This window comes from Ciconia boyciana, chromosome 22 (assembly GCF_034638445.1).
Source record: "Ciconia boyciana chromosome 22, ASM3463844v1, whole genome shotgun sequence".
Taxonomy (NCBI): domain Eukaryota; kingdom Metazoa; phylum Chordata; class Aves; order Ciconiiformes; family Ciconiidae; genus Ciconia; species Ciconia boyciana.
Genome location: NC_132955.1, coordinates 3,468,927 through 3,492,849, shown reverse-complemented (window position 1 = coordinate 3,492,849; position 23,923 = coordinate 3,468,927). Strand labels below are relative to the sequence as shown.

The 23,923-nt window shown below is 70.1% G+C and overlaps 4 protein-coding genes across 9 annotated transcripts; all 4 read left to right on the top strand.

Moving 5' to 3' along the window:
- Window positions 1-655: 655 nt before the first annotated feature.
- TMEM101 (transmembrane protein 101) lies at window positions 656-2,723 on the top strand. The gene is made up of 4 exons (XM_072885812.1): window positions 656-822; window positions 1,756-1,936; window positions 2,030-2,177; window positions 2,370-2,723. The coding sequence occupies exons 1-4, from the start codon at window positions 686-688 to the stop codon at window positions 2,675-2,677; spliced, it is 774 nt and encodes a 257-aa protein (XP_072741913.1). The 5' UTR covers window positions 656-685; the 3' UTR covers window positions 2,678-2,723.
- Window positions 2,724-6,647: 3,924 nt separating this feature from the next.
- LOC140662364 (peptide YY-like) lies at window positions 6,648-7,285 on the top strand. Its single transcript, XM_072885751.1, has 3 exons — window positions 6,648-6,835; window positions 7,049-7,120; window positions 7,261-7,285. The coding sequence occupies exons 1-3, from the start codon at window positions 6,648-6,650 to the stop codon at window positions 7,283-7,285; spliced, it is 285 nt and encodes a 94-aa protein (XP_072741852.1).
- A 2,007-nt stretch (window positions 7,286-9,292) lies between these two features.
- LOC140662608 (pancreatic polypeptide-like) lies at window positions 9,293-11,255 on the top strand. Its single transcript, XM_072886164.1, has 4 exons — window positions 9,293-9,410; window positions 10,066-10,246; window positions 10,893-10,964; window positions 11,184-11,255. The coding sequence occupies exons 2-3, from the start codon at window positions 10,068-10,070 to the stop codon at window positions 10,954-10,956; spliced, it is 243 nt and encodes an 80-aa protein (XP_072742265.1). The 5' UTR covers window positions 9,293-9,410; window positions 10,066-10,067; the 3' UTR covers window positions 10,957-10,964; window positions 11,184-11,255.
- Window positions 11,256-12,343: 1,088 nt separating this feature from the next.
- Window positions 12,344-23,420, top strand: MPP2 (MAGUK p55 scaffold protein 2). Of its 6 annotated transcripts, none has more exons than XM_072885747.1 (12): window positions 12,344-12,374; window positions 15,043-15,161; window positions 16,059-16,211; window positions 16,298-16,447; window positions 17,509-17,736; window positions 19,684-19,815; window positions 20,639-20,744; window positions 21,043-21,111; window positions 21,275-21,436; window positions 22,382-22,584; window positions 22,668-22,796; window positions 22,876-23,420. In XM_072885747.1, exons 1-12 carry the CDS (start codon window positions 12,344-12,346, stop codon window positions 23,050-23,052), a joined length of 1,659 nt encoding a protein of 552 aa, XP_072741848.1. In that variant the 3' UTR covers window positions 23,053-23,420. The 6 variants fall into 6 exon arrangements, with proteins under 6 accessions (XP_072741848.1, XP_072741851.1, XP_072741850.1 ...); XM_072885750.1 differs by having other exon boundaries at window positions 12,354-12,374; window positions 15,043-15,143; XM_072885749.1 differs by lacking the exon at window positions 12,344-12,374 and adding an exon at window positions 12,845-12,904 and having other exon boundaries at window positions 15,043-15,143.
- The last annotated feature ends 503 nt before the right edge of the window (window positions 23,421-23,923 follow it).

The window sequence follows — 23,923 nt, the reverse complement described above, 5'->3', positions numbered from 1 at the left end:
TGAATTAGTCTTATTTTTCTTATCTTTAAATATATATATGAATATATATTAAAATGTTCTTTAAATATTTTCTGCTTCTAGCAGTTCTCTCGACCAGGATCGTGGCAAAAAAACCCCCTCCCGTCGCCCTCCCGCCCCCCCCTTCACCCCCGGGCCCCGGGGAGCCGGCGGTGGGGTTGGGTGCAGGGTGGGGGGGGGCTGCGGCCCCTCCCTGCGCCCCCACCCCCACCCGGGACCGTGCCAGGGCCTGGGGGCTTTTTTCCCCCCCCTTTTCCTTTCACCCCTCCCCCCCTTTTTTTTTAATTTTTTAAAAAAATTTTTCCTTTTTTTTTTTTTTTGCCATGATCCTCCCCCCTCCCCTTTTTTTTTTTGTTTTGTTTTTTAAAATAAATGGATCAAAATCAAACAATTCAAGCCCTGCCTTTAGAAGAGTTAAAAATTTAAAAAAAAAAAACTTAAAAAAAAAAAAAAGGAAAAATTTTTTAGTATTGTTTAGCAAAAACAATAAAACCCGAAATTTTTTTAACCATCACCCGTGTCTGGCGCTCTGGGGGCGGGGCCTGCGGGAGGGGCGGGGCGGGGCCTGCGGGGAGCGTGGGCGGGGTTTCCAGCGGGGAGAAGCCGCCCGCGGTGGGCGGGGTTTCCGGCGCGGGGCGGGACTTCCGGCGGGGCGGGCCTGGCGGCGATGGCGGCGGGCCGGGGCTGGCGGCGGCGGGCGCTGCGGCTGCTGACGGCGGGCGGCGGCGTCCTGCTGACCCGCTTCCCCTTCTGGCACTGCTTCAGCGGGCTGCTGCTCTGCGCCGAGCGCGCCGACGGGCGGCGGTGCGGGACGGGGGCCGGGGCTAGGCCCGGGGACGGCCGGGGGCCTGGGGCTGTGAGGGCCTAGGGTGGGTGTGGGGCCGGGGAGCTGGATAAGTGTGGCGTGGCTGGGGGCTCCTGGGCTAAGTGGGGGCTGCGAGGGGCTGGGGTGAGGCTGCAGGAGGTGTGGGGCTGGGGGGGGCCAGGGGAGCCTGGGGCTGCGAGGGCCTGGGGCTGGGGTGGGGCTGCAGGGGGGGTGGGGCTGGGGGGCCAGGGGAGCCTGGGGCTGTGAGGACCTGGCGTAGGTGTGGGGCCGGGGAGCTGGATAAGTGTGGGGTGGCTGGGGGGCTCCTGGGCTAAGTGTGGGGCTGCGAGGGCCTGGGGTAGGTGTGGGGCTGGGGGAGGCTGGGGAAGCCTGGGGCTGGCATGGGGCTGTGAGGGCCTAGGGTAGGTGTGGGGCTGGGGGAAGGCTGTGACTGGTGTGGGGCTGGGGGAGCTGGATAAGTGTGGGGTGGCTGGGGGGCTCCTGGGCTAAGTGTGGGGCTGTGGTGGCCAGGGGTGGGTGTGGGGCTGGGGCAACTGTGGGGCCGAGGGGCTGGGTGAGTGTGGGGCTGGGGAAGCTGGGGTAGGTGTGGGGCTGGGGGGGTTGAGGCAAGTGTGGGACAGCTGGGGGGCTCCTGGGGTAAATGTGGGGCTGCGGGGGCCTGGGCTGGGTGTGGGGCTGGGGACGGGAGCGCGGGGGCTGGGGGAGGGCAGAGGGGCAGTTGGGGGCTGGGGCTATTAGAGGGGGGCTGGGGGGCCAAGGAGGGCTGTACCCCTCCTGCTAGGGAAGGCTGGGTTGGGGTTAGGGGTGAGGGAGGGTCTGGGGGTGAGCGGGGTTCGGGGCGGGGGGCGAGCGGGGCCAGGGGTGGTTGTGGGGAGTTGGGGGTCAGGGGCTGGAGCTGCCGTGCCCCCCAGGAAGCCGGACATCCCCGTCCCCTACCTGTACGTGGACATGGGGGTGGCCGTGCTCTGCGCCAGCTTCATGTCCTTCGGGGTGAAGCGCCGCTGGTTCGCCCTGGGGGCCGCCCTGCAGCTCGCCGTGGCTACCTACGCCGCCCACGTCGGTGGCCACGTCCATTACGGCGACTGGCTGAAGGTGAGACACCCACCCCCCCCGGTGACACCCCCTCTGTCCCCAGCCCACCCCGGCCTCGGGGGGCCCGGGGGGCTGACGGTGGCCCCGGCGCAGGTGCGGATGTACTCCCGGACCATCGCCATCATCGGCGGCTTCCTCATCCTGGCCAGCGGCGCGGGCGAGCTCTACCGCCAGAAGCCGCGCAGCCGCTCCCTGCAGTCCACGGGACAGGTCTTCCTCGGCATCTACCTCATCTGCCAGGTACGGGGCGGGGGTCCGCCATCCCGGGCGGGGGCCACACGGCCACCTCCTGCCCCCCACCCTGCTGCTGGATCCCCCTCCAAGGGGAAGAAGCCTCCGGTGAGCGCTGCCAGTGCCACGCCGGTGCCACCAGCGGCACCGTTGTCGCCGCACTCCAGCCCCCGCCGTCGTCGTGTGTGTCCCCCCCCCCCGGCCTACTCGCTGCAGCACAGCAAGGAGGACCGCCTGGCTTACCTGAACCACCTCCTGGGGGGTGAGCTCGCCCTCCAGCTCCTCTTCATCCTCTACGGCCTCCTGGCCCTCGCCTTCCTCTCGGGCTACTACGTGCGGGCGGCGGCGCAGGTGCTGGCGGTGCTCCTGCCCCTCGCCATCCTCCTCATCGACGGCAACATCGGCTACTGGCACGACTCGCGCCGCGTCGAGTTCTGGAATCAGATGAAACTCATCGGCCAAAACGTCGGCATTTTCGGAGCCGTCGTCATCCTGGCCACCGACGGCTGAGTGGGGTGGCCGCTGGCCAGGACTGGCGGGGATGGGGAGGGGGGGGGGGGGGCAGTTTTTAAAGAATCACTGCTATTTATTCCTTTTTTTTTTTTTTAATTTGTAAATAGTTGATAATTTTGCTGGAGGATGGGGCGGTCGCTGCCCTGGGTGGGGGGGGGAGCTGGGGCGGGGGCTCCTGCCTGTGGGGTGCCAGCCACTGTGTGGCCAGCCCCCCCCCGCCGAGGTCGTCGTCGTCGTCGTCGTCCCCCCGGGTGTATTTTTACTGATGAAATGAGAAATCTTTTACCTCATCCCCGGGCTGTCTCGGCTGTCGTGTGCCAGCGGGGTCGGGCCCTGCCGCTTTGGGGGGCTTGGGGCGGGGGAGCCGCTTTTGGGGGGGCTCAGAGGGGGAGCTGCTTTGGGGGCTCGGGGGAGCCAGCGTGGGCTGTGGGCGATGCTGGGTGTTCCCCTCCCCTCGGTGGGGAAACTGAGGCAAGGGAGAGCGCAAGGTCCTGGGCTGGGTTTTGCTGCCGGTTCCTGCCTGTCCCCAGGGTCGTGCCCTGCCTGTGCGCTGCCACAGCCTGGCGCGGGGGGGGGGGGGCTCAGCCTGCATTTCGTGGGGGGGGGACGTCACGGTGGGACACGGCGAGGGGCTGGCAGACCCCGGGTGTCCCCGTGGGCCACGTCCTCGCCGTCCCTGTCCTGCCGCCCGCCTGGGCGAGCGTGTGGTGTGTGTCGTGCCGTGTCCTGTCGTGTCCCCGTCCCCCCCCCCGGGCTGGGCATGTGTTGGCCCCCCCCGGCTGGGCGGTGGAAAAGCAAACAGGGGCTGATAAGGGCCTTCCTCCGGGGGGGGCACGCCGGGCCCCTAATCTGCCTCCGGCGGAACCGGGGGGCCATAAAGCGCGGGGAAGCGGCAGGGCCCTGTTTGCTCTCCCTGCGCCTTTCCGTCCGACACCCCCGGCTGGGGGGGGGCGGTGGGGGCTCCTCGCCCCCCCGGGACCCCTCTCCCCCCCCCCCCGGGGGCTTGCTTGAGCGCCAGCGATGCACCTTCAGCCCCAGACCCTCCTCCTCCTCCTCCCTGCTCGTGGGAGAGATGGGGGGCACACGGTGGGCACCCCCTGCCCCGGCCCCTTCGGCTCCCCTGGGGCCACCCCTCGCCCTGCTCGGGGGGGGGCTGCAGCCGAGCCCCCCACCTCGGCGCCGGGGGATTCCCCCCCCCCCAGCAGAGCCATCCTGTGACCTTTGGAAAATTGCTGTTTGCTGTCACTCGGGGGAAATGGTGCAGAAAACCCTCGCCTCCTCTGCACCCCCCCGACAGCGGGGTCTGCTCTGTGCCGGGGGGGGGGCTGGGGGCCACCCGGACCCCGATCCTCCCTCCCGGCCTCTGCTCGGGGACATCCGTGACAACGCAGTGACGTTGCCGCTGTCTTGTGGGGTTTGGTCCCAGTCCGCAGCGGTGGGACTGGGGTTGGTGTCGTGTCCCGTCCCCGTCCCCCCCCCCGACCCTGCAAACCCCATGATGGGACAGACCCCCCCGTCGGGGTGCTCCTCTGCCGGGGAGGGGGCTCAGCCCCCACCGAGGCGATGCTGGATTCGGCCTCGCTGCCTCAGTTTCCCCAGGGGGACGTAGCGGGGCGCTGGGGGGGCGTGCGCAGCCCCCACCGATCCAACGAGCCCTTCCATCGACCCACGCCTTCGTCTGCGGGGACGCGAAAGGTGCTGGGCTGGGGGGGCTGCACCCGGGCTGCTCCCACCCCCCCCCCCCCCCCCGGCTTCGTGGGGGGCTCAGCCCCCTCCCAGGCTGGTGTGGGGCCGGGCACCGCACGGCCGGGGCGGCGGGGACCCCCCGTTGTGTCCCCGCACACCAGTGTGACACCACGGCCACGCCATGGGGACGAGTCCCCCTGGGGCTGGGGACAGCCGCGGGGCTGGGACCCCCACGGTGGCACTGCTGCAAGCTGTGCCCCTGCCACCGCTCACCGGGGTGACGGCCAGGTCAGGAGTGGGGAGCGTGTCCCCTCCAGCCGGGCCAGTGGCACCCCGCAGGGTCCCCGCCGGGCCGGTGGCACCCCACAGGGTCCCCACCGAGCCCTGTCCCCTCCAGCCGGGCCGGTGACACCCCGCAGGGTCCCCACCGAGCCGTGTCCCCTCCAGCCGGGCGGGTGGCACCCCGCAGGGTCCCCACCGAGCCGTGTCCCCTCCAGCCGGGCCGGTGACACCCCGCAGGGTCCCCACCGAGCCGTGTCCCCTCCATCCCCCTGCCTGGAGATGCAGCTGCTTCTGGGTGGGAGCATCCTGGCGCTTTTGGGGACCCCCTTCTGCCACTTCTCCCTACACGGTGGCTTTGGTGGCCCCTTCCCGGTGGGGACCTGGAGCCTGCGCTCACAGCACGTCCCTGCCAGGCGCCTCCGTGCCTCAGTTCCCCCCCCAGAGCGCCGGGCTGGGTGATTGCTCCTTAATGCCAAATCCATAACGAATTAGCGTCCCCCCCGCTGCGGGGGGCTCATGGCGGGGAGCGGAAAGGGCAGCTCATCCGTCCTGGAGGGCTGTGACAGCGGTCGATGGCGGTGACGGGGGCTGCGGTGACAGGGCCTGTGGTGACGGCTCCGTGCCCTACCCTGGCGTCTGGGGAAACTGAGGCAGCCGCAGGCCGTGTCCCTTCCCCTGTGCTGTCCCCTGTGGGTGGCTTGTGCCAGGGCCGTGTGCCGTGTCCCTGCCGTGTCCCATGTCCTGTGCCTGTGTCATGGCTGTGCCGCGTTTGTGTCCCTGTGTGCCACTGCCGTGTCCTGAGGCTGTCTCGGGGCCATGCCCGTGTGCCATGGCTGCCTGTCACATCCGTGTCCATGTGCCGTGCCCGTGTGCCGTGGCTGTATGTCACATCCGTGTCCATGCGCCATAGCTGCATGTCATATCTGTGTCCATGTGCCGTGACCGTGTGGCATCGCCATGTGCCACATACCATGTCCGTGTCCTGTGGCGGCATGCCGTGTCCCCGTGTCCCATCCGTGTCCCCCACGCTCCGTGCCTGCCCTGTCCCTGCACCCCTGCCCCCTCCATGCACCAGGCTGGGGGCATCTGCCAAGGGACGGTGACAAGGTGCTGGCACGTGTCCCCCCGGGGCTGGTGGCGGGGGGGCTGCCGGGGTCCTGCCGTGCCCGTGGGTCGGTCACGGGTGAGGGAGGAGCCAGCAGCCCCCCCGGAGGCTATAAAACCCCAGGCGGGTGGAGGAGCCGCTGCGTCCCTGGCTCGGTGTCCCCAGCACTGTCACCCTGCCTGTCACCTCCTGCCGCCTCCACCGTGAGTGCGGGGACAGCCCAGGGACCGGGCTGGGGCCTGGAGGGGTCCCATGGAGGGGAGGTGTCCCCTGGGGAGGCTGGGACCCGTGGGAGGGAAACGATCCCTTGGGGACACGGGGGGTCCCTGCCTGGAGGGGAGGTATCCCTTGGGGTGGGCTGGGGTCTCTGGGGGTCCTTTGGCGTGGGAGATCTCCCTGGGGGAAGGTGGGGGGGGGGGGGTCTCTGGGGAGAGATGTGCCCTTGGGGACTTGCAGAGGGTGTCCCTGGAGGTCCCTGGGAGCGAGATGTCCCTTTGGGGAGATGGGAGGAGGTTCCTGGGGGTCCCGGAGAGGGAGATGGTCCCTTGGGGACATTGGGGGGGTCTCTGGAAATCCCTGGGGGTGAGATGTCCCTTTGGGGAGGTGCGGTGGTCTCTGGAGGGAAGATGTCCCTTGGGGGGGGGGTCCCACCCTGGGGTCCCAGGTGGGGCAGGGAGCCATCCCCTTGGGGAGCAGGGGGGCCCTGGGGGTGCGACATCCCCACAGGGGACGGGGTCCTCGGGGGTGAGACGTCTCTGGGGGCGCGGGGGGTCGGGGGCTTTGGTGGGGGGCAGAGCTGCTCCGGGCTGGGACGGGGGGTACCCGAGGATGACGGGGACGATGCACACACACCCCAGGGCTGCCCCACGTCCCCCCGTCCCCATCCCCACGCAGATGGTGACGTCCCCGAGGCCGTGGCGCGTGCTGGTGGCCGTGGCCCTCTGCGCCCTGCTGTGTCTGGGCACGCTGGCGGCCGCCTATCCCCCCAAGCCCGAGAGTCCCGGGGACGACGCGTCCCCCGAGGAGATGGCCAAGTACTTCTCGGCCCTTCGCCACTACATCAACCTGGTGACGCGGCAGAGGTGAGCGCAGGCGGGTGCGAGCGCGCGCGTGCAAGGCCGGTGGCGCTTGCGCAGGCCTCCCCGTGCGCGCTCGTGCCTGCCCTTTTGCCACACCCGCGTGCTCCGTCGCATGCTCGCGCGCTCCTTTGCACGCGCCCGCGTGCACGCGAGGTCCTGTTTGCACACCCGCGTGCGCCCCTTTGCACGCGCACCCATGTGCTCCGTGTCCCGCAGGTACGGCAAACGCACCAGCCCCGAGACCGCGGTGTCGGAGCTGCTCCTCGGGGCCAGCAGTGGCAGGTCACGGTGAGTGGCCCCGTCCCTGTCCCCATCACCCGGTGCGCAGGGAAAGGGGCCGCTCCCTCTCCTGCACCCTGGGGTGGGGGTCCCGGGGGGTGTTGGGGGTCTCGTCCCCCCCCTTTTCTCACGCCAGCTCTTCCCCGCAGGTACTACGATGACTCCGCGTGGTGACCGGCCCCCCCAGCCCCCCCGTCCCCCAAATCCTCCCCGTCTCTCCGAGTCTCCCGGGGCTCTGCCGCAGGGTGGGCCCCAGCGCCCTGGGCCAGCGCGGGCCCCCCCGCCGGGAGGGCCGGGGACCCCCAGAGCCTGGCCCGGGGGTGTCACACCGGGGGGGGCCCTGACCCCGTCCCCTCCCCACCGCTGTCATGGGGGTCCCTGCCAGCGGCAATAAAGAGCACGATTGTGGGCACCCGTCTGGGCTGTGTGTGCCGGGGACGGGGGGACGGAGGGGGACGGAGGGGTGCGGGGGGATGAAGGGAGGAAGGAGGGGTGCAGGGGGGTGGAGGGGTGCAGGGGGATGGAGGGAGGAAGGAGGGGTGCAGGAGGGACGGAGGGGTGCGGGGGACGGAGGGGTGCAGGGGGACGGAGGGGGACGGAGGGGTGTGGGGGACGGAGGGGTGCAGGGGGATGGAGGGAGGAAGGAGGGGTGCAGGGGGTGGAGGGGTGCAGGGGGACGGAGGGAGGACGGAGGGGTGCGGGGGACGGAGGGGTGCAGGGGGTGTGGAGGGGTGCAGGGGGACGGAGGGGGGACGGAGGGGTGCAGGGGGACAGAGGGGTGCGGGGGACGGAGGGAGGACGGAGGGGTGCAGGGGGATGAAGGGAGGAAGGAGGGGTGCAGGGGGTGGAGGGGTGCAGGGGGATGGAGGGAGGACGGAGGGGTGCAGGGGGTGGAGGAGTGCAGGGGGATGGAGGGGGGACGGAGGGGTGCAGGGGGTGGAGGAAGGAAGGAGAGGGGTGAGGCTGAGTGGAAGGAATAAGGGACAGAGGACCTGCTGGGGTGCAAGGGCGGAGGGATGGGGAGAGGTGGGGGAGGGGCGGAGGGTCTGGTGGAGGGGGTGGGAGGCAGGGATGGGAGTGGGGTGCGCTGGGGGCTGGGGCACACTGGGGTTGGATACTGGGGTGCACTGGGTGCAGGGTGCACTGGGTATGGGGGCGGTGGGGGGTGCTGGCAGTGGGTGCTGGGGTGCACGGGGTGCGGGGGGGACACACTATCAGTGGGTGCTGGGGTGCACGGGGTGCTCTGGGCACAGCCTGCACTGCCGCTGGGTGTCGGGGTGCAGCGGGTGCAGGGGTGCTGGGCGGGGGGCTGCAATGACGCTGGGACTCATGGGGCACAGGGGTACAGTAGTGGCGGGTGCTGGGGTGCTCTGGGTGTGGGGGTGTGGGGTGCACTGGCGGTGAGTCCTGGGGTGCGCTGGGTGTGGGGTGCACTGGCCGTGGGTGCCGACATCCGCCGTGGGGTCCCTGCGGGGACTGCGGCCATCGGGGGCTGTGTCATGGCTGGGCCAGAGGCCCCACGGGCGGGGGGGCCCCCCCCCCTCTGACCCCCAACCCGGCCCATGGTGGGAGCGGGGGGACAGCCATGTCCCCGGCCATGGCCACAGCGGGGGCTGGCTGCTGTCCCCACCCCCTGCTCTGCCGCCCGCTGCAGCCACTGCTCCTCCCGTCCCCGCACTGTCCCACTGTCCCTCTGTCCTTCCATCCCACCCCTCACCCCAACGTCGCACCCTTCACCCGCCTGTCCCCCCATCCGTCTGTCTGCCCCTCCAGTGTCCCTCTGTCCCGCTCCCCATCCCTCGCCGTCCCTCTGTCCTGCTGCCCGCCCCTCCCGCCAGCCTCCAGCCTCCATCCCTGCGCCCACCAGCCTCCCCCAGCTGTCCCTCCTCTGTCCCCACACCCGTCCCTCTGTCCCCACAGCTGTCCCTCCATCCCTCGGTCCATCTGTGGGGACAAGATGCTCTGGGGACAGACACCGGACACCTGGGTCCGTGTCCTCAGCCCCGCTGGGAGCCCCCCCAGCCCAGGGTCAAACATTAACCAGGGCTGTGCGAGGGGCCAGGTGTCCCTGTCACCCCCCCCCCCCGATGGCCTCTGTCCCCCCTGATGGCCCCTGTCCCCCCCCAGCCATGTGGCCACCTGGCCACAGGTGCTTCGTGACAGGGTGACATCAGCGGGGGGGCCGGGGGAGATATAAGGGCCAGCGCCTCGGTGGCAGCGGTGTCACTGAGGAACCGGGGAGTTGACGGCAGCGTCCCCTCGTCTCGCCGTGTCCTCGTGCCACCGCTCGTGGAAGCAGGTGAGTGGGGCCGGGGCCTCGTCCCCACGGGGGGACAGGGCTTCGGGGGGGGGTGGTGGCAGCGCCCGCGCTGGGGGACAAGGGGCTGAGGGGTGTGCGGGGGTGTGCAGAGGGCCAGCGGGCGCGGTGCGTGCCAAAGGGGGGATGCACGTGTGCAAGGGGGGGTGCGCCTGCGGGTGTGAATGGGGTGTGCGTGCACGTGTGCAAGGCCGAGCGCGTGGGGGTGTGAAAGGGGGTGTGCACACACGTGCGCGTGCTCTAGGAACGGAGCCTTTTTGTGCACCCTGGGAGCGGGGAGCGCGCGTGCGTGCACGTGCACAGCCGTACGTGTGCCTGCGCGCGCACCGATGCGCGCGCTGCAAGAGCGGAGGCTTTGTGTGCGCGCGCGTGCACGCGGGGAGCAGGGGTGGGTGTGTGCGAGCACGCGAGGGGGTGCGCGTGCGGCCGCGCGTGCATCCCAGGAGCGGAGGTTTGGCGCGCGTGCCTGGGGACGCGCAGAGCCGTGCGTGCTCTAAGGTGCGTGCATGCGTGCGCACGCGCTGGGCGGCGTGCACGCATGGATGTGCGCGCGTGTGCGTGCAGCCGGGTGGTGTGCGTGCGTGTGCGTGCAGCGCGGTGCCCTCGGCGGAGCCTGAGGCCGCGGTCTGCGGCGCAGCCATGGCTCCCCGCTGGCCCTCCCTGCTGCTCCTCGCCTGCGCCCTGGCTCTGCTGGCCGGGCACCCCAGCACCGCCGGCCCCGCACAGCCCACCTACCCCGGGGACGACGCGCCCGTCGAGGACCTTGTCCGCTTCTACAACGACCTCCAGCAGTACCTCAACGTGGTCACGCGGCACCGGTGAGCGGCAGGGCGGTGGCGGGGGCACGACTGCGGGACCCCTGCGACGTGCTGCCTGGGTGCAACGTGCTCCTTGTTGCAACGTACTCCCGGTAGCAACGCACTGTTCCGTCGCAGTGTACTCCCCGTCGCAGTGTACTCCCCGTTGCAACGTACTCCCCGTTGCAACGTACTCCCTCTAGCAATGCACTGCCCCATTGCAACGTGCTCCCCGTTGCAACGCACTCCCCGTTGCAAAGCGCTCCCTGTTGCAATCCATTTACCTGCTGCAACCGGATCTCCGTTGCAACGCGCTCCCCACTGCAACGCGCTCCCCATTGCAGCAACGCACTCCCTGTTGCAACGTGCTCTCCTGCTGCAACCAGCTCCTTTCCGCAGTGAGCCCCCCCGTTGCAGCACACCGTTGCAACCTGCTCAACTGCTGCAGCCGGCTCCCTGTTGCACTGCAATTCCCGCTGCAACGCGCTCCACGCTGCGACTTGCTCCCATTGCCACGCGCTCCCAATTGCAACGTGTTCCCCGCTGCAACGCGCTGCTCCCCCGCAACCTGCTCCCTCGCTGCACCCTTTGCTGGCTGCAGCCCCTGCCGCAACCCGCTCCCCGCTGCATGGCGCTGCCCCCCAGTAACGTTCTCCCCCCCTCGCAGGTACGGCAAGCGGTCGGGCGGCCGGGTGCTGTGCGAGGAGCCCTTCGGCGATGCGGGGTGCTGAGCCCCCAGGTGAGAGGTGGCAGGAGGAGGGGGCCTGTGCAGCAACCGAGCGGGGGGGGCTGGGGGCTGGATGCTGGGTGAACCCCCCAACGCCACCCGTGCCTCGGTTTCCGCAACGGGCGTCATCCTCAGTGGGGGTGGGGGAGTCCCGGGGTGGGGGACACGGGGCTGGGGGGATTTGGGGGGGGCACTGCGGGGTGCCGGGGTTCTGACCCCTTCTCGTTGCAGGGACATCGCTGGGGCTGAGCGGGTGAAGAGAAGACTGGGGGGCTGCTGCACCCGCAGCACCCACAGCACCCGTCACCCTGGGGCCAGGCCGCCCCCCCAACAATAAACCCCCTTGCAGCCACCTCCTGCCTCTGCCTGCTCGGGGGGACGGGGACATCTGGGGGGGCACTGGGGCTGGGGGTGCTGGCACTGGGGATGCTGGTACTGGGGACACTGGGGGCACTGGGGCTGGCGACACTGGGGCTGGCAGTGCTGGGGACCCTGGGGACACTGTGGGTGGCTGTGCTGGGGACACTCACGTTGGCTGTGCTGGGCACCATGGCGGCACTGGTGGTGGAGACACTGGGAATACTGGTGCTGCGGGCACTGGGGACACTGGGGCTGGCTGTGCTGGGGACACCAAGGATGCTGGTGCTGGAGACACTGGGAATCCTGGGGATGCTGGTACTGGGACACTGGGAATCCTGGTGCTGAGGGTGCTGGGGACACTGGGGATGCTGGTACTGGGACACCGAGGATGCTGGTGCTGGAGACACTGGGAATCCTGGGGATGCTGGTACTGGGACACTGGGAATCCTGGTGCTGAGGGTGCTGGGGACACTGGGGATGCTGGTACTGGAGACACCGAGGATGCTGGTGCTGGAGACACTGGGAATCCTGGTGCTGGGGACACTGGGAATGCTGGTGCTGAGGGCGCTGGGGACACTGGGGGTGCTGGTGCTGGAGACACTGGGAATACTGGTGCTGAGGGTGCTGGGGACACTGGGGATGCTGGTACTGGAGACACCGAGGATGCTGGTGCTGGAGACACTGGGAATCCTGGTGCTGGGGGTGCTGGGGACACTGGGGATGCTGGTACTGGGGACACTGGTGCTGGGACACAGCATGGGTGCCCCACTGTGGGGGTGTCAGTGCCAGGACTGGGGGTTCCCCCCCTCCGTGGGGCACAATGTGGGGCCGGGGGGGGGACGTGGGGGCCTCGCGTGTCCCTGCACGTCTGTGGTGCTCTAGCACACATGCACACGCGTGTGGAAGCGCACGCCCATGTGCCCGGGGGTGCCCGGGGGTGCCTGGCCACCGCACGCCTGCGCGGCTGTCCCCGTCCCCGTCCCCGTCGGTGCCAGTCACGCGTGCCCGGCCGTGCCCGCAGCCCCCCCGCGATGCCGGCGGCCGCCCCCAGCTCCGCCACCGGTGAGTGTTCACCGGGCCCGGGCTCGCACGCGCACGGGCACACGCGTGTGCAAGCACCCCCCGGGCGTGCGCGCGGGTGCAGGCGCGGGGGGGGGGGGGAGCGTGGGGTGGCTCGTGCCGGGGGCACAGGGCGCGCGCGCCGTGCGGGCTGCGGGCGTGGAGCGTGCACACGCGTGTGCAGGGGGCACGCCCGGGCCTGGTGTCACGCGTGTGTAAGGGGGGGTGGTGCCTGCGCCGGCGGGCACTGCGGGGGGGGGGAGGGGGGCGGGCGCTGCGCGGGTGGGCACCTGCCCGTGCGTGTGCGTGTTCGCGCGTGTGCGCGCGTGTGCAGGTGCGTGTGCACACGAGCGGGACGCGGTTCCTTTAAATCCCCGCTCCCCCCCGCCGCGCCGCGCTCCCCGGTCGCCCCCCCCCGGCTGCCATGGCAACCGCGCCCCCCACCCGCCCCCTTAAAGGGGCCGAGCCCCCGCTCTTCCCCCCTGCCCGAGCCGCGGGAGGCTGCGTGGCTGCGTGCGGGGGGGCTCCCACGGGTGAGCACGCACGGGGGAGCGGGTGTGGGTGTGCACGCGGGTGTGCAAGGAGGGGTGAGCAGGCCCGGAGATGTGCATGCACGGGTGGGCATGCGCAGGGTGTGTGTGCCCGTGGGTTTTTGCACGCGAGTGTGAGCGTGCACGGGGTGTGTGTGTGCACACATGGGTGTGAGCCTGCACAGGAACGTGTGTGTGTCAGCACGCGTGCACACATGGGTGTGCATGCGGGGGTGCAGCATGCGTGCATGGGTCTGCACACGCGTGTAAGCACGCACAGGTGCGTGTGCCCGTGGGTGCTCAGGGTTGTGCGTGCTCACGCACGCGTGTGCACACAGGTATGCGTGCGTGCAACGTGCATCGGTGTGCAGGTGCATGCACGTGGCTCTGCACAGTGTGCACAAGCGTGCACAGGGGTGCCTTTGCCCACACATGGTCGCTCACACGGGCGTGCACACGCGTGAGCATGCAGAGGTGCGCGTGCATGAACTGTGCCAGCACACCCACGCACACGCCCGGCCGCGGGTGTGCAAGGCGTTTGCACGCGCGAGGGCCGACGTGGCGTGACCGTGCCGGGGCTCGCGTCTGCACGCGTGTGCAAGGCTCCCCGTGTGCGCGCGTGTGCAAGGCCCTGGGCGAGCGGGGCCGGGTGGGAGCCCCACGCGGGGCCGGGGGGCGCGGGCGGGGGCGGCGGTACCCGGATCTGGGGGGCGGGCGGGAGGCCCGGCCCTGCCGCCCGCAGCCATGAGCGGCCCCGGCGGTGGGACCCCGCCGCCCGCCCCGGCCCCCGCCATCGCCCCCCTGGGCCCCCAAGGTAGGGGGGGCGGGGGATGCCACGCAGGGGCTGGCGTGGGCGGGGGGTGTTTGGGGATGGGGTGTGGGGGGGTAAGATGGAGGCAGGGAGATGGGGAATGGGGGGAGGGGTCTCTTGGGTCATGCCGGGCCCCCTGATACGGGGGCTGTCTGGGTTGCAACCCCCCGGCTGCATCGCGAGCACCCCGCGCCATTGCAGCGCAGCCTCTCCTCGCAGTGCAGCGGCTCACAGTTGCATTGCAACCCCCCAATTGCATTGCAACCCCCCAGTTGGATTGCACCCCCAGTTGCATTGCAACCCCCCAGTTGGATTGTAACCCCCCAGTTGCATTGCAACCCCCCCAATTGCATTGCAACCCCCAGTTGCATTGCAACCCCCAATTGCATTGCAACCCCCCCAGTTGGATTGCAACCCCCCAGTTGCATTGCAACCCCCAGTTGGATTGCAACCCCCCAATTGCATTGCAACCCCCCAGTTGCATTGCAAACCCCCAATTGCACTGCAAACCCTCACAGTTGCATTGCAACCCCCAGTTGTGTTGCACCCCCGGCTGCACTGCACCCCCGCGCCCGTATTGCACCCCCAGTTGCATGGCACCCCCATTTGCAGTGCACCCCCCCCCCCAGCTGCTGCATGTACTGGGTGTGGGGAATATCTCCCCTCCGGGGGGGCTTTTGGGGGTTTACCCCCCCCGTCACCAGGGCAGCCCCCCCCCAAAGTGCTGGCTTTGGGGGGGGCTCTCCTTGTGGTCCCCACCACAGGGACTGGGGGTGCAGTGCAACTCCCTGCAGGTACGGGAGGCTGGGGGGTCCTGGGGGCTGGGTTTGGGGGACAGCAGCTCCGTGTGAGCTCTTTGTGTGGGGATGGGGTGCTCCTTGCCTGGGGAAACTGAGGCACGGGGGGGGTGGGGTGGGCTGTGGTGCTGAGCAGCCAGGGTTAAACCTTACCCCCCCTCCCCTCAAAGTGTCGAGGGGCTCCTGCCCACACGGGGGCTGCGATGCCCCAGGGCCCCCCAGCCAGGCAGGGCAGGGTGATGATGCTGGGGGACACATCCGTGTGTCCGTCCTCCCTGTAGGACAAGGAGGGGGGTTCCTGCTCCCAGGGGACCCCCACATTGTCCCCCCCTATTCCCTGCCAGGCCCCATAACCAGGGGGCCCTGGGGCGAGTGGGACAGGACACGGGGGGTGGGGTGGGGTGGGGGCACGGGCACCCCCCACCTGCATTTGACTTTTGCCCACGTTGCTGCTCTCTCCTGCTCTGCCCGCCCCCCCCCCGGCTCCGTGTCCCCGTGTCGTGTCCCCCCCTCCGTGTCCCCGCGCCCCCCAGCCATGCAGCAGGTCCTGGACAACCTGATGGGGCTCCCCGGCACCCCGGGGGCCGCCGACCTGGACCTCATCTTCCTCCGCGGCATCATGGAGAGCCCAATAGTAAGGTCCTTGGCGAAGGTACAGTGGCGCGGGGGTGGCACCGTGTCCCCCCCCGGCCCCCCGCCGCAGGTGGCAGCGAGTGGGGCACGGGGGGGGGTGTGGGTGTGGGTGCACGGGTGGGTGCGTGTGGGCGGGCATGTGTGTATGGGTGCACAAGCGTGTGTGCGTGCGTGCACGGGTGTGTGGATGCACGCGCGTGTGTGTATGCATGGATGCACGCGCGTGTGTGTATGTGTGCGTGAGTGCATGCATGCACACGTGTGTGCATGCGTGGGGGTATGCTCGCACGTGCGTGTGCCTGCAGGGAGGTGCAGGCACGTGTTTGCACGTACGTGCGTGTGCATGCATCGGAGTGAGTGTGCATGTTTGCACACCCGTGCGTGTGAGGCTGCCGTGTTTCAGCAGGGGTGAGGGAGGGCCGGGCGCGGGGTGGGGGAAGGGAGGGTGCTGGGTGTGCGCTGCCCCTCGGGGTGTGCGTGGCTGGGGAGGTGGGGTGCAAGGTTGTGTGTGTGCACGTGTGTGCGTGCACGCGTGTCTGTGTATCACCTGCTGGCCGCGCTGGTGGCGTGCGTGTGCCTGGCCCCACGTCCCGTGTGCTCGCCAGTATGTGCGTGTGTGTATTTGCATGTGCGATGGCACATGCGTGCCCGGCTTGGTGGTGATGTGCATGCGAGGGCGCGCGCACGCGTGCATGTGCGTGCACAAGCGTGCACTTGAGGCTGTGCATCCAAAAGGGCGGATTTGCACGTGCGTGTGCACGCAGGGTGCCGTGCGTGCGCAAAGGGCATGCGCGTGTGTGCGTGCTTGTGCGGGTGCACGCTGGGCCGTGCCAGAGACGGGAGCAGATGCCGGGGGTATTAGCAGGCGGGTGGGCGGCGCGGGGGTCCCTAATCCCCCCCGGTGTCCCCCCCCCAGGCCCACGAGCGGCTGGAGGAGACGAAGCTGGAGGCGGTGAGGGACAACAACCTGGAGCTGGTGCAGGAGATCCTGCGTGACATCGGGCACCTGGCGCGGCAGGACAGCGCGGCCGCCGAGCTGGCCCGCATCCTGCGCGAGCCCCACTTCCAGGTGGGGCGTGCGAGGCCCGCTCGTGCAACGCGCGTGTGCGAGGGTGTGTGCGATGCAGGTGTGATCACCCCCCCCACGCGTTGCAGTCCCTGCTGGAGACCCACGACTCGGTGGCTTCCAAGAGCTACGAGACGCCCCCGCCCAGCCCCGTTCTGGATCCGGCCTTCAACAACCAGCCTGTGCCCCCCGACGCCGTGCGCATGGTGGGCATCCGCAAGACGGCCGGCGAGAACCTGGTGAGCCCGAGCCTGGGGTGCTGCAGGGTGCTGGGGGGGGCATTGCAGGGTGCTGGGGGTGCTGCAGGGTGCTGGGGCGTTGCTGGGTGCTGGGGATATTGGGGGCATTGCAGGGTTCTGGGGACATTGCAGGGTGCTGGGGGGGTTGGGGGCATTGCAGGGTGCTGGGGTGCTGCAGGGTGCTGGGGGTGTTACTGGCTGCTGTGACGTTGCTGGGTGCTGGGGATATTGCAGGGTGCTGGCACATTTCTGGGTGCTGGGACATTGCTGGGTCCTGGGGCGTTGCAGGGTGCTGGGGACATTGCAGGGTGCTGGGGGCATTGCAGGGTGCTGGGACATTGCAGGGTGCTGGGACATTGCTGGGTGCTGGGGGCATTGCAGGGTGCTGGGGCATTGCAGGGTGCTGGGGCGTTGCAGGGTGCTGGGACGTTTCTGGGTGCTGGGATGTTGCTGGGTGCTGGGGCGTTTCTGGGTGCTGGGACATTGCAGGGTGCTGGGGCGTTGCAGGGTGCTGGGACGTTTCTGGGTGCTGGGGCATTGCAGGGTGCTGGGACGTTGCTGGGTGCTGGGACGTTGCTGGGTGCTGGGGCGTTTCTGGGTGCTGGGATGTTGCTGGGTGCTGGGGCGTTGCAGGGTGCTGGGACATTGCTGGGTGCTGGGGGCATTGCAGGGTGCTGGGACGTTTCTGGGTGCTGGGACATTTCTGGGTGCTGGGGCGTTGCAGGGTGCTGGGACGTTTCTGGGTGCTGGGACGTTGCTGGGTGCTGGGGCGTTGCAGGGTGCTGGGACGTTGCTGGGTGCTGGGACGTTTCTGGGTGCTGGGACGTTGCTGGGTGCTGGGGCGTTGCAGGGTGCTGAGGGCACTGTTGAGTGCTGGGCCCATTGCAAGGTGTTGTGGGCGTTCTGGGGTGCTGGGGTATTGCAGGGTGCTGGGGTGTTGCTGGGTGCTGGCGGCCACTGCAGGGTGCTGGGGGCATTGCTGGGGTGACCGCTGGGTGGGTGGCACGGGGCGCTGCGGTGGGGACGCCGGCGTGGGGCTGACGTGGGGCTGTGCTGGCCAGGGGGTGACGTTCCGGGTGGAGCGGGGGGAGCTGGTCATCGCCCGCATCCTGCACGGGGGCATGGTGGCACAGCAGGGGCTGCTGCACGTGGGGGACGTCATCCGGGAGGTGAACGGGCGGGAGGTGGGCAGCGACCCGCGGGCGCTGCAGGACAGCCTGCGCCACGCCAGCGGCAGCGTCGTCCTCAAGATCCTGCCCAGCTACCAGGAGCCCCACCCGCCCCGGCAGGTACCGGCCCCCACCCCCCCCTGCACCCCGCCCTGCACCCCACATCTGCATCCCACCCCACCCTGCACCCCACCCTGCACCCTGCCCTGCACCCCACATCTGCATCCCACCCCGCCCTGCACCCCACCCTGCACCCCGCCCTGCACCCCACATCTGCACCCCACCCCGCCCTGCACCTCACCCTGCACCCCACATCTGCATCCCACCCCGCCCTGCACCCCGCCCTGCACCCCGCCCTGCACCCCACATCTGCATCCCACCCCGCCCTGCACCCCGCCCTGCACCCCGCCCTGCACCCCACATCTGCATCCCACCCCAGCCTGCACCCCACCCTGCACCCCGCCCTGCACCCCACATCTGCATCCCACCCCGCCCTGCACCCCACCCTGCACCCCGCCCTGCACCCCACATCTACATCCCACCCCGCCCTGCACCCCACCCTGCACCTCACCCTGCACCCCACATCTGCATCCCACCCCGCCCTGCACCCCGCCCCTGCACCCCGCCTCACCCTGCACCCCACATCTGCATCCCACCCCGCCCTGCACCCCACCCTGCACCCTCACCCTGCACCCCACATCTGCATCCCACCCCGCCCTGGACCCCACGTCTGCATCCCGCCCTGCACCCCACATCTGCACCCCACCCTGCCCTGCACCCCACCCTGCACCCCACATCTGCACCCCACCCCGCCCTGCACCCCACCCTGCACCTCACCCTGCACCCCACATCTGCATCCCACCCCGCCCTGCACCCCACATCTGCATCCCGCCCTGCACCCCACATCTGCATCCCATCCCGCCCTGCACCCCACCCTGCACCCCGCCCTGCACCCCACATCTGCATCCCACCCCGCCCTGCACCCCACCCCACCCCGCATCCCGCACCCAGCACCCTGCCCACAGCTCCCTCTTCCCCTGCCTCTGTGTCCCCCTGAGCCTGTGTCCCCCCATCTCAGTGTCCCCCCATCTCTGTGTCCCCGTGTCCATGTTGTCCCATGCCACCCTGCCAACGGCCCCGTGCTCACGTGTCCCACGGGCCCCTGCCTCATGTCCCCCTGCCCCATGCCCACATGCCTCATGTCCCCTGTCCCCTTGCCACGTGCCTCATCTCCCCATGTGTCCCCTGGGCCGCGCAACCCCCTGGACGCCGTGTCCCCGTGGCCCCCGCACACCGGTAGGGACTTGCCCTGTGCCCACGTGCCCCGTGGCTAGCGGGACCCCGGTGTCCCCCGCTGTGCCCTGCGCCCCTGGCACTGGCGAGGGCACCCGGCTGCGGTGGCACCTGCCCTGTCCCCATCCCTGTCCCTGTCCCCATCACCACTGGGTGCCTGGGTGGCAAAGGGTGCCCTGTCCCCCCGCCTCCCTGTGCCAGCCCAGCGCCGGCGCCTGCCGTCACCCTGACTCCCTGGGGACAAAGCAGCGCTGTCATCGCGTCCCCTGGCACCGCGTGTCCCTGCGCCGGGTGGGCCCCGCGGCACCCTGCTGCTGCCAGCACCGGGCAGGGGTCCCGTGTGCAAGCACACGCGTGTGTGGCGTGGCGTGTGCGTGCACGGTCGTCCCCGCACGCTCCCGCACGCATGTGTGCCATCGTGGGCGCAGCGGTGGCGGCGCTGGGCGCGTGCGTGTGCCTGTGCGTGGGCGTGGGGCTGTGCGTGGGTGCCGCCGTGGGTGCTCTGTGGGGCGCGGCGGCGGCTGCCGGTGCCACCTGCGTGTGTGCGGGTGCTGCGCGTGCCTGGCTGCGCCGGGCGGCGGGGGGGCACCGGGGCGGGGGGGGCACTTAGCAGGGTGCACGCTCGCGTGTGTGCGCGTGGCACGGCTCCTGCGTTTCGCACCGGTACGCCGGGGAAACTGAGGCACGGGCCGGCAGCACCCAGGCGATGCAGAGAGGGGAACCCGGGCGTCCGGTGGCCGCCCCTGCCCGCCCGCTGACCCCCCCGGTCCCCAGGTCTTCGTTAAGTGCCACTTCGACTACGACCCGGCCACCGACAGCCTCATCCCCTGCAAGGAGGCTGGGCTCAAGTTCACGGCCGGTGACCTGCTGCAGATCGTCAACCAGGACGACCCCAACTGGTGGCAGGTCAGGGGGGGTCCCGGGGGGGGGGGGTGTCCTGGTCCTTTGCCCCCCTCTCCTGGGGGTCCCCCTGGCAGCTAGGGTCCACAGAGGGTCAGGGGGGGTCCTGGGGCTGGGGGGGTCCCTGGGAGCTGGGGAGGGTCCCTGGGAGATGGGGGGGTCCCTGGGAGATGGGGAGGCCACTGGAGCTGGGGGTCCCCGGGAGCTGGGCGGGTCCCTGGAGGCTGGGGAGGGTCCCTGGGAGATGGGGGGTCCCTGGGCGATGGGGAGGGTCCCTGGGAGAAGGGGGCATCCCTGGGGCTGGGGGTCCCTGGAGCTGGGGAGGGTCCCTAGGAGCTCAAAGGGTCCCTGTGGGGCTGTGGGGGTCCCTGGGGCTGGGGGGCGTCCCTGCGGCTGGGGGTCCCTGGAGCTGGGGAGGGTCCATAGGAGCTCGAGGGGTCCCTGTGGGGCTGGGGGCGGGGTTCCTGGGGCTGGGGGCATCCCTGGGGCTGGGGGTCCCTGGAGCTGGGGAGGGTCCCTAGCAGCTCGAGGGGTCCCTGTGGGGCTGAGGGGGTTCCTGGGGCTGGGGGTCCCTGGAGCTGGGGAGGGTCCCTAGCAGCTCAAAGGGTCCCTGTGGGGCTGTGGGGGTTCCTGGGGCTGGGGGCATCCCTGGGGCTGGGGGGTCCCTGGAGCTGGGGAGGGTCCCTAGCAGCTCAAAGGGTCCCTGTGGGGCTGTGGGGGGTCCCTGGGGCTGGGGGAGGGTCCCTGGGAGCTGGGGGGGGGGTGTCCCTGTGGGGCTGGGGGGTGGCCCGTGGGGCCGGGGTCCCCACGCGCGGCGCCGTCCCCCCAGGCGTGCCACGTGGCGGGGGGCAGCGCGGGGCTGGTGCCCAGCCAGCTGCTGGAGGAGAAGCGCAAGGCCTTCGTCAAGCGGGACGTGGAGGTGGCCCCCGCGTCCGGTACGGAGCCCCCAGGCCTCGGTGGGGACGTGGCCCTGGGGGCGCGGGGACAGGCGGTCACCTCCCGAGGGGGAGCACGGCGGGTCCCCTGCGCCCCGTTGGCAATGTCCCCGTCCCTGTGGCGCTGTCCCTGCGGCGGGTCCCCGACTCCCCGGGTGATGTCCCCATCCCCATGGCACTGCCCCTGCGGCAGGTCCCAGCTCCCATGGCACTGTCCCCGTGCCGTGGCACTGTCCCTGTGCCACGGCACTGTCCCTGTCCCCGCCCCCAGCTCAGCCAGCCCCCGTGCCCTCGGCAGGGGCCCTGTGTGGCAGCCTCAGCGGGAAGAGGAAGAAGAGGATGATGTACCTGACGACGAAGAACGCTGGTGAGCGTCCCCCGCTGGTGTCCCCCGCAGGGAAGGGGGGACGGTCCCCAGGCCGTGCCCGTGGCAGTCTCGCGGCGGCACCTCACGGGACGGGGTGCCCTGGGGTCCCCGTGGCACCCAGCTTGGGGTCCCACCACGGGTGACAGCCCTGTCCCTCGCCCAGAGTTCGACCGCCACGAGCTGCTGATCTACGAGGAGGTGGCCCGCATGCCCCCCTTCCGCCGGAAAACCCTGGTGCTCATCGGCGCCCAGGGCGTGGGACGCCGCAGCCTCAAGAACAAGCTCATCATGTCGGACCAGGCGCGCTACGGCACCACCATCCCCTGTGAGTGTCCCCGTGTCCCCGTGAGCATCACTGTCCCCTGCCAGCATCGCTGGCCCCTGTGAGCATCGCTGGCCCCACAAGCAACACTGTCCCCTGTGAGCATCGCTGTCCCCTGCCAGCATCGCTGGCCCCTGTGACCATCGCTGGCCCCATGAGCATCACTGTCCCCTGCCAGCATCGCTGTCCCCTGTGAGCATCACTGTCCCCTGTGAGCATCGCTGTCCCCTGTGACCATCGCTGGCCCCTGTGACCATCGCTGGCCCCATGAGCATCACTGTCCCCTGTGAGCATCGCTGTCTCCTGCCAGCATCATTGTCCCCTGTGAGCATCTCTGTCCCCCATGAGCATCTCTGTCCCCTGCCAGCATCACTGTCCTCTGCTAAAATCTCTGTCCCCTGTGAGCATCGCTGTCCCCTGTGAGCATCACTGTCCCCTGTGAGCATCGCTGTCCCCTGTGACCATCGCTGGCTCCTGTGACCATCGCTGGCCCCATGAGCATCTCTGTCCCCTGCCAGCATCACTGTCCCCTGCTAGCATCTCTGTCCCCTGTGAGCATCGCTGTCCCCTGCCAGCATCGCTGTCCCCTGTGAGCATCACTGGCCCCATGAGCATCGCTGTCCCTGCCAGGATCACCATCCCGCACCAGCATCAGTCCCCTGCCAGCATCACTGTCCCCTCTGAGTATCGCTGTCCCCGCCAGCGTCCCCGTCCCCTGCGAGCATCCCTGTACCCCGCCAGCATCCGTGTCCCCTACAAGCATCCCTGTCCCCCATGAGCATCACCATCCCTGGCACAGCCCAACCCGTCTGGCACCGAGGGAACGCAGCCCTGGGCGTGCGGGTGCAGCGTCGCAGCCCCGTGGCCGTCCCCGGGGGCTGGGGGTGCCCCCCGGGCTGGGACCCCCTGGGCAGGTGGGTGGCACTCAGATGGGCCGTCCTCGGGCAGACACGTCGCGGAAGCCGAAGGAGACCGAGAAGGACGGGCACGGGTACCGCTTCGTGTCGCGGGGGGAGATGGAGGCCGACATCAAGGCCGGGCGGTACCTGGAGCACGGCGAGTACGAGGGCAACCTCTACGGCACCAAGATCGACTCCATCCGCGCCGTGGTGGAGGCCGGCAAGATGTGCATCCTGGATGTCAACCCCCAGGTAGGGGACCTGGCGGGGGACACGCCAAGGGGTGGCCGGGGCTGCCCCCTCTCCGGGGCTCAGCGCCGTCCCCGCCTGCCCAGGCAGTGAAGGTGCTGAGAACAGCTGAATTCGTGCCGTATGTGGTCTTCATCGAAGCCCCCGGCCCCGAGATGCTGCGGGCCATGAACCGGGCGGCGCTGGAGGGCGGTGTGGCCACCAAGCAGCTCACGGTGGGTCCCCTCCCCAGGGTGAGAGGTCGAGGGGCACGGGGAGCGATGGGGAAACTGAGGCAGGGTTTGTGCGGGGCAGGAGGCTGACGCCAAGCGGACGGTGGAGGAGAGCGGCCGGATCCAGCGCGGTTACGGCCACTACTTCGACCTCAGCCTGACCAACGACGACCTGGAGCGCACCTTCGGGCGGCTGCGGGAGGCCATGGAGCACCTGCGCACCCAGCCCCAGTGGGTGCCCGTCAGCTGGGTCTACTAGTGCCCCCCCCGGGGGGGTCCCCGCCACCCTCACCCCCCGCCCCCAGCCCGGCCAGGAGGGCTGTGGGGGGTGGGAAGGGCGGTTGTGCCCCTGCCGTCTCACCCACCGGTGTGATGAGCTCACCATGCTCAGCACCACGGGGGGGGGCGGGAGGGGCTGGCTCTCTGCAGAGCCCCCCCTCCAACCAAGCCCGGTCCCTCTCTCCCTCCTACCCAGCCCCAGATTTTGGGGGGGGTGGGGGGGGTGGGGCAGAAGCGGCCAGTGGGGTCCCATGGGGGGACAGACCCCCCGCCCCGCCGTGCCCAGCACCCACACAGCTATTCACTGCCAAAACCTCACCCCCTCTCTGTTTTATCCGGGGGGGGACTCTGCCCCCCAGGTGGGGTTGCTGCGAGCGGGGGGGCACGGGGAGGACGGGGGTCCTCCCGCACTGTGTGGCTCTGCCCCTCCCGTGCCTCAGTTTCCCCATGGGGAAGCCCACCCTGTGCCTCAGTTTCCCCACGGGGAAGCACACCCCATCCCGGGGCAGCGCGTGGGTCGGGACCCCCAGGGCTGCGGGGTGAGGGGTGGGATGGGGGTCACACCCAGCTGGAGCCCCGTAAGCTGCCGTGGATTACCCCACCCCCAGGCCGCACCCCCCCCCGGGGTCCCCCTTTCACCCTTACCGGGGTGGGGGTCCCTCTCTGGCCCTTGTGCCCCCCATCACCCCTTCCCAGGTAGCAATAACCCCCCCCCCCGGGACCCCCTGCCCCCGTGGGTTCAGCCCTGGAATTAACCCTGTAATTAATCCGGAGGGGGGAGCTGTGGCTGGGGGGGCTGCCATGGGGTGACCCCGAGGGATGGGGACACAGGGAGGGCAGGGCCCACACGT

Coding starts and splice junctions, on each gene's coding strand:
- TMEM101 (XM_072885812.1), top strand. CDS start 686: ATGGCGGCGGGCCGGGGCTGGCGGCGGCGGGCGCTGCGGCTGCTGACG. Junction 823..1,755: donor GAGCGCGCCGACGGGCGGCG/GTGCGGGACGGG, acceptor CGTGCCCCCCAG/GAAGCCGGACATCCCCGTCC. Junction 2,178..2,369: donor CATCTACCTCATCTGCCAGG/TACGGGGCGGGG, acceptor CCCCCCCCCCGG/CCTACTCGCTGCAGCACAGC.
- LOC140662608 (XM_072886164.1), top strand. CDS start 10,068: ATGGCTCCCCGCTGGCCCTCCCTGCTGCTCCTCGCCTGCGCCCTGGCT. Junction 10,247..10,892: donor AACGTGGTCACGCGGCACCG/GTGAGCGGCAGG, acceptor CCCCCCTCGCAG/GTACGGCAAGCGGTCGGGCG.
- MPP2 (XM_072885745.1), top strand. CDS start 13,646: ATGAGCGGCCCCGGCGGTGGGACCCCGCCGCCCGCCCCGGCCCCCGCC. Junction 13,716..15,042: donor CGCCCCCCTGGGCCCCCAAG/GTAGGGGGGGCG, acceptor CGCGCCCCCCAG/CCATGCAGCAGGTCCTGGAC. Junction 16,212..16,297: donor TGCGCGAGCCCCACTTCCAG/GTGGGGCGTGCG, acceptor CACGCGTTGCAG/TCCCTGCTGGAGACCCACGA.
- LOC140662364 (XM_072885751.1), top strand. CDS start 6,648: ATGGTGACGTCCCCGAGGCCGTGGCGCGTGCTGGTGGCCGTGGCCCTC. Junction 6,836..7,048: donor AACCTGGTGACGCGGCAGAG/GTGAGCGCAGGC, acceptor CGTGTCCCGCAG/GTACGGCAAACGCACCAGCC. Junction 7,121..7,260: donor GCCAGCAGTGGCAGGTCACG/GTGAGTGGCCCC, acceptor TCTTCCCCGCAG/GTACTACGATGACTCCGCGT.